Source organism: Suillus subalutaceus (assembly GCF_016647625.1).
Source record: "Suillus subalutaceus strain FC151 chromosome Unknown DFJ58scaffold_611, whole genome shotgun sequence".
NCBI lineage: Eukaryota > Fungi > Basidiomycota > Agaricomycetes > Boletales > Suillaceae > Suillus > Suillus subalutaceus.
In genome coordinates this window covers 1-7804 of record NW_024540860.1, presented here as the reverse complement: position 1 = coordinate 7804, position 7804 = coordinate 1, and the positions used below count along the sequence as shown (strand labels likewise).

The 7804-nt window shown below is 48.1% G+C and overlaps 1 protein-coding gene across 1 annotated transcript; it reads right to left on the bottom strand.

Annotated features, from left to right (window-relative positions):
- Positions 1-4452: 4452 nt before the first annotated feature.
- Positions 4453-5825, bottom strand: DFJ58DRAFT_831740 (uncharacterized protein). Its single transcript, XM_041392221.1, is given in 8 exon segments — positions 4453-4474; positions 4491-4627; positions 4639-4753; positions 4812-5020; positions 5088-5165; positions 5248-5443; positions 5525-5536; positions 5669-5825. The coding sequence occupies 5 exon segments, from the start codon at positions 5534-5536 to the stop codon at positions 4682-4684; spliced, it is 567 nt and encodes a 188-aa protein (XP_041234775.1). The 5' UTR covers positions 5669-5825; the 3' UTR covers positions 4453-4474; positions 4491-4627; positions 4639-4681.
- Positions 5826-7804: the final 1979 nt, after the last annotated feature.

Sequence of the window (7804 nt, the reverse complement as noted above, 5' to 3'; positions counted from 1 at the left end):
ATTAGTTTCCAAATATCGTTGACAGTGGGCAGGCAGGGCTTGTGCAGATTGGCAAATAAAGAACCCTTTGTCACCATATCACGAGGAATAACTGCTTCCTGGTTATTTATGTGACGATGCAGTGATGAAAAATCAAATCATAAAAGCTTTACTCCTTGCCACCGCTTCCACACCACCGTGACAGTGCCACCAATACGTGTACAGTTTTATCATGCCACGGTACAGATATGACTTGCAACACATCGCTCCAGAAAAGAGGGACTCCGAGCGCAAAAGACTATGGTGCATTGAAAAGAAAAAGGATCCTGAAGTAGAACAGAAGATGAGAGCACTGAATACCGAACATAAGCGAGCTTCACGGCAGCGTCTAAAAGCGGCGAAACAACAAAGCATTGGCAACAGTCATTTCGACCCTTCCCATAGCGGTGAAGACAATCATGAAACCAATGCTTTAGTTCATACTTCTCCAAAAAATAGATCCGATATTAAAGCAGAGGACGCCAATTCTACGAGGTCAATACCGATATCGTCTGGCCATAGCAATTCATCTAGAGCTAAAGCACAACCATCTGGCTCCACTGTGACTGGGGTGCGCACTGAGCCTCCCCGCGCGCCTTCTCAATCTCAACCGTTTCCCCTGCCGCCATACGACATCATCCGATTCATCCCTCCATCAGAATCAAACATCGATCTTTCCGCCAAGGGTTGTCTACAACCAAAGGTAGAGCGGAAATATTCTCTCGAGTCTGATATTCCTTCCTTATCTGAGATGGTCACAAAGGCACATTCTCTGGCATCGCAGTCTGCCGAGTCCACTTTTCAGAATGGTCAAGTCCAAGGCCCCGCTGATGTGCTTGCTGCCTGCTCACAGGGCAATATATCTTCAGACCTCTTGAAGAAATCAACGGTGATGAAGGATTCCGCATCTTCCCCCAAACGGCCGCGTTACATGGCTCAGTTAAGGCCTCTGGCTCCAATCGAACACTCAAGTTCTTCCATTATATCTTCTCTCACTACTTCTGATGACGAAGATGGGGAAAGAAACACGAATGATACAACCAACCTGATTGTTCATGTCGGGTCTGCAACACCACGAAATATGACCGAATATCCTTCGCATATGTCTCTTTCCCCTCTTACGCCTCTGCCGCCCACTTACGACAAGGGCAAGAGAAGGGCTTCGATTGAATCTGTTCCCAGTTGCGAAGAGGACATCTCAATGGAGAACTTCCGGCCTACAAAGCGTTCAAAGTTGGAACTAGCTGCACCTGTATCCCATAAAAACGAACAATTCTGGATCCTTGACGGGAATACGGTCCTTGAGGTTGGAGGCGTGCTCTTCAAACTCCACCGTTCTAGGCTTGTTGATCAGTCAATCTTTTTTTCTCACCTCTTGGACGAGCGCAATGTGCAGATGGACGGTGTCGTAGTAAAAAGTGATGAAAACGGGATAGTGTACCACCTGTCGAATACTACGCCGAAAGACTTAGAGGCACTGCTACAGCTCGACAAAAACCCAATGTAGGGATTTATTTTTTCTCATTTTGATATAATATTGATTACCCACAGGGCATATTATCTCGCCCCCCCTCCGTTCCCGGTCTTGGCTGCTATCATTCGTGCAGCAACTGCATTACGTTTCGATACGTATCGAGCTTTCGCCGTGAAACATTTAGAGAATGCATGGTCTTCTTCTGTCACAGATCTGACCACAGAAAGAAAATCTAATGCAGTGGAAGTTGTAGTTCTCGCGCGGACCTGTGGCATCAATAGCGTGTTGAAGAGGGCCTTCTATGAAATGGTTCGGGTGGCGGGTTATGGTCTTGGTGACGGTGAATGTGATGCAGACAATGGAGAACGGCCCCAGGAAATCAGCCGCGCAGACGAAAGGCGTCTGGAACGCATGAGGGAGCATCTTATCTCGGCCTGGTTGCAGGTTGCGGTGCGTGTGGACCGCACTTTCATATGCCCGAACCAACTAAAGGAGCCTACTGCCGGTACTGAATCGAGGTCTTCGGCTTTACCCAAATGTCCGTCTCTGTATTCGAAGCGAGATGCTTGGGAGAGGCGTGTTCACGATTCTGGGCTCTATGCCGAGTACAAGTTTGACCCTTTCTGTGGACTTCAAGCCCTGATCGATATCAAATGGGACGAGGACGAGGGCTGGTGCTCAGACTGTGTGCACGCAAAACGAGAAGTTTGGAGAACAATGCGTCAGAGAACTTGGGAGCGTATCGAAGTATGGATGGGTCTTGACAAATAACCGACGTCTGACATTCGGGCCCGATAGTGCTTAACTAGCATGTATTTGTATGGCGACAACATCTTGAGCATTAATGTCATTCTTGTGGGACGCATGAAATTGTATGAACCAAGTTTCTGGCCATATCAACCACCTTTTCGTGCCTCATTCATCTGCGTTAGCCTTCCTGAACCCCTTCTCCGCGGACTCATATCTGCATACAGATCAATCGTCATTAGCTCGATTTTCCCATCCTGGCGATAGCTCACAGGACAATATTAATACTGTTCTGGCCACGCTGGGGAGCAGTTTTTTTTGTCGTATCTCCTATTCTCGCTGCACTTGACTTCGTTTTGTGCAGGGACCGTTACTTGTCTTTATGGCGTTGGCAGATCGATCCTTAGTACCTGCAGTTCAGTCACGACGGTGGTCTTCTGGGTTCATTCCAACAATCAGCCTTTGAGTTCAAAGGTCGACACATGGACGCCGAAGTGCAATACATTCGCATTGAGATAGTGAGTAATATTCGACTTCGAGAACGGAAGGCTCAAGGAGTACGAGATAGGAGAAGAACGTTTTCGAGCAGTCGCAAAGACATCTTACCGCGGGATCGGCGGCAATGTGATGGTATATGATGTGACGAATCAGACAACCTTTGATAGTGAGATCATCGTCGGGCATTTGGACCGTTCACCTTACTCAGACAGATATCCGTGCGTGGTATAATTATGTCAGTATGAAGCTCCTTGGGAACAAAGCAGACGGGTCGGACTCACGAATTGTTATGGAGGAGCAAGGAAAAGCGTTAGCAGATCAACCAGGTATCCAATTTATGGAGACTTGCAGTTGCCAGGACGAGGGCGTAGACTGGACCCTGGTCATGATAAAGTTAGTGGCTCTTCAAGGATATTTGCTGAAAAACTTGAGCTCAAGTTCGAAACAAAGCGTTCTGAGTCTGACGTTTTGAGTTGAGAATGCGAAAAGGTCAGACGCAGGCCGCTGGAGCGTACTGAGGCCAGATCTCGGGTTGGGGGGATGAATGGGACCACGGAGGAACGGACCAAACCAAAAACACGCTGGCAAGATTATAAAGGGGGGTGGGTGGGTGACTAAAACTTGGCAGAGAGGAGAGCGGAAGGTGGGGAAGGAGGCAAAGAAGGAAATCTGAAGGATCTTTGCAGGGCCGTGCATATATCTATGAAAACGTGAAGATCTGTGCAAAGTGTGAGATATATCAAAGCCGCATAGGCTTACAAAGCCCCACCTATCTACGCTATCAACTCGCAAGCTTCATTCAAGTTGATCGCATAGATCGAGCAGCTCGTACAGAAATATAGAAGGTGGAAGAGCTGTGGGATATGGCGAGTCTTGCTCGGTCGGAGGCTGGCTCGACACTATTAATTTCTGGATCCCTCCTACCTAGGGATCTTTGACCAAGCACATGCCAAGACTGAGAATGATATTGGCAATTTTCGAAAGATACCTCATTATTTCTGCGCAGGGTCGGCCTACTAAGGGAGCAACGAGTAAGTGAAGAGAAAAATGACGAGGAGTACGAGCATTGACGAGATGCACGGGAATGAGCGTCAACTTCTCATCCTCGTCGCTGCGCAGGGTCACTGCAGGTTCAAATGATGAAGCGATGAGTGAGAGATTGGGTAATGATTGCCGGCAGGTTAGGATACAATAGTCGTAATCGATTGAACACGCTCCTGCAAATTCTGCCGAAATTTCTGCCATCTGACAGCAATAACAATTCTGCCAAATCGATCAGAATTCGTGCTCATAAATATATGCAGAATATAAAAGTGTTTCCCCATCTTCAGAGATATCATTTGAGATCCCCTTCATTTAGCTGCATGCGAGATTTAAAAACTCTCAGATGAGCTACAGGCTTACAATCAGTCACTGCTAGCTCCATTGGCTAGCGGGCCAAGCAAACGGCTTTTCTTGGTGGAAAAACGTTCCAATCAATTCCGATCGCCCATTCAAGGTCTTGCTCCTAGAGCATTAACGAAGTTGAAGTGCTCGAGGAAAATGCTTTTGGTTATGACGAGGTGGGTCGGATCGATAAAGGAATAATACCACTGGCTATTCTAGATGAGGTTGAGGTGGGTTAAATACAATGGCGAGGATGACGAGGGCAACAAATATTGATGAGTCATCGTTAGGGATGCCGTAACCGTAATATAAGCTGTGGGTAGTGTTGCCCGCCGAGGCGAATCGAATCGAATCGAGGTGGAAAATTGTGGTAAATCGACACAGATCGGACTAACGAATTGAAACGATTTGCACCTCGTTCACCTCGCGATTTGGAAACGAGTTCGGAGTTATACGGACCGATAGTCCAACCAATGAGAAGCCAGGGATTTTGCGTGCCCACAATGACCGTTGAACAACAATTATTTGCAAGTTTACTAGTACACGACAGCAAGTATACTAATTATAATCAATGTCTCTTGCATTCTGGAGCAACTCATCAAGCTCGCGAAGATTCCCAGCAGCCATTAACTCGTCAACTGCTCGGGAGTCACAGGTCAGATATTGTGTAGTCCTGCTCGTCAGCCACCAGGTCCTCCGTAAAATTGAGGCGGTCTTGCTTGTAAATGAACTTTAGGACCTGTAATGCTTCAAGTGTGGCCGGAGATAAGTTGCTGCGCCGTAGAGTGCAGGTCTCTTTGCTGGATGAAAATATGCGCTCGGAAGGTAAGATGAAGCTTGAGCAGGCAGGACATCCATAGCGACGCGGAAATAGAAGCGGAAATGTAAGTTCTTTTGCTGACATGATACCTGTTAACCTCGTGAATTACAGACAGAAATATATCACATGACCTCCCAAGAAAACGAACAATATCTGTTGTCCGTTCAGCTGTTTCATGTAGTATACCTGCCTCTTCGTAACGAGAAAACTCGGTTCGGCATCCTTCCTGTCAAGTTCGAGTTCCTTGGCGGGAGCGTTCCTCCGTGGTTTCTAGTGTTGGGGAGTCTACCAATGGTTCAGAGACGATGATGGTAGGAGTCGGATGGGATAGTGCTATTAGTAGTAGAAGATGAGCGCCGCACATTGACTTTCAGGTTGTTCATGCGGCCAAATCCAGCCGATAAGGACCCGCGAGGCAATTGCTGTCGAGTGGTGAAGCACTGCCGCGATAGTAATACCGAGGGCGTGGATAGTTCCAGCTGGGTCTCGGTCTCCGCCAACTCTAATGGACATACGAAACGAAAGTCATCTGCACCCCAAAATCACGTCGTCCATAGTAACTCGCAAAAAAAACGACGAACTGCTTGCAGCATCCATTCTCGAGCATTCTCGACATCCTCAGCCTACCAGTGCTCTTCCTTCAACCACTCAAGTTTGATGCTTGGGTTGACAACTATAATTCGGTCTATGAAAGTGACTCATAAGTGAAAAAAATTGAAACGCACTCATCGAAAGTGGCGTATGCGTGTTTTCCTTCCTTCATTGATGTACTGCTTCAACGATATTCATATGGGCCTGGGGCCATTCACAGGGGATTACGATGTATGGATATTAAGTACACCAAATCGATTGTAAATCTCGAACCCAACGAGGTGCAACTCGATTCAAATCGGAGTTTCGAGTTGAAACGATTTGGTCGTTTCGAACCGAATCGATTTCTCGAGTTTAACTCGCCTCGACGGCAACACTAGCTGTGGGCCTGCCTGGGCGCCTATATTAGTTTTGCCGGTTATAACCGGCATCTAAGTAGTTCTGCACTACCATCCGGGCTGAACGCGACACACAAAAATGGCCACAGGTAAATCGCCGTCGGCGTCTGGTCTCGTTGGCCATTCTTCGTCAGTACAAGATCATGTGCAGTCGTCATCCTATCAAAGCAGAAAATATGCAGATGTTCACAACAACGCGAAATATCGAGAACCACAGACATCCGACCTTTTAATGGGACCTGATGACGATAGCGATGATGATGAGAAGATGATGGACGATGAAGATTATATACCTGAAGATGACAAGACTTACACTGCCAGTGAAACAGCTACTCCGTACGCGAAGGCGACTTGGACCTAGGTGGAGACGAAGAAAGTGAAGGAAGGCCGAGGTGAAGTGGAAGGGGAAGGCGATGAAGGCGAAGAAGACGACGAAGACGAGACGAAGAAGGTGAAAGTGAAGATGAAGATGAGGCTGAAAACAAACGTCGAACTTGAAGGCAGCGACGAAAAGGTTGAAAACAACCATGGAGACAACGCTTCAGTTCATGCTTCTCTGAAAAACGAATCGAAGCAGCAAACACTAATTCTGCAAGGTCGTTACCAGTGTTTCCTAGGCCTGGCTACAGCAACGAGCCTAGAGCTAAATCAAAAGGGAGTTCACCATGTAGCCTCAAGAGTACTCTATCTCCCTCACCACCTCCCTGCGCGCCTTCTCAATCTCAACCTTTCCCCCTACCATCGTATGACCCTATGACTCCCTTGGACCCGAGTATTGATCTTTCCTTGAAGGGCGATTTGCCGCTAAAGGCAGAGCTGGAATCCTCTCCCGAGCCCGACTTTCCTTCCGTGTCTCAGATGCTCGCAAAGACGCGTCCTTCGGCATCGCAGCCTGCGAAATCTACCTTTGAGAAAGGTCGGGCGCAAGGCTCTGCTCATGTTTCTGCTATCCGTTCACAGGACATTGTCTCTTTGAATGTCTCGAAGTCGCCGATGGCGATTCATAATGTCGCATCTTCCCCCTCACTGTCGCAGCCCAAACGTCCACGTCCTGTGGCTTGCAAGGCGAAGCCACGGGCTCTGCCGATTGAGCCTCGTAGCTCTTCGACTCTATCCCATTCCGCTACTCCTGGCGATGAAGATGGGGACAGGAACAAGAATAACGGCAAGGGAAAGAGAAGGGCTTCGATCGAATCATCTCACAGTGGTAAAGAGGATATCCCAAGGGAGAACCTCCGCCCCACAAAGCGTTCAAAGTTGGAACTAGCTGCACCTGTGCCGCACAAACACGAACAATTCTGGATCCTTGATGGCAACACCGTCCTCGAGGTTGGAGGCGTGCTCTTCAAACTCCACCGTTCTAGGCTCGTTGATCAGTCAACTTTTTTTGCTAACCTCTTGGATGAGCAAGATGTGCTTATGGACGACAGTGTCGTAGTCGAAAGGGATGAACATGGCATAGTATACCACCTGTCGAACACCACGCCGACAGACCTCGAGGCATTACTACAGCTCGATAAGAACCCGATGTAAGGATTTCATCTTTCCATCTTTGTTTGATATTTACTACAACTTACAGGGATTATTATTTCGTCCCCCCTGCATTCCAAGTCTTGGCTGCTATCCTTCGCGCAGCAACCAGGTTAGGTTTCGACACGTATCGTGCGTTCGCCTTGAAACTCTTAGAAAATGCTTGGTCCTCTTCTCTCGCGGATCTCACCACGGAAAGTAAATCCAATGCAGCGGAAGTCGTGGTTCTCGCGCGGACCTGTGGCGTCGAAAGCGTCTTGAAGAGGGCTTTCTATGAAATGGTTCGGGTAACAGGCTACGGTCTCGGCGACGGCGAGTTGGACGGCGACGATGGAAAAGAAT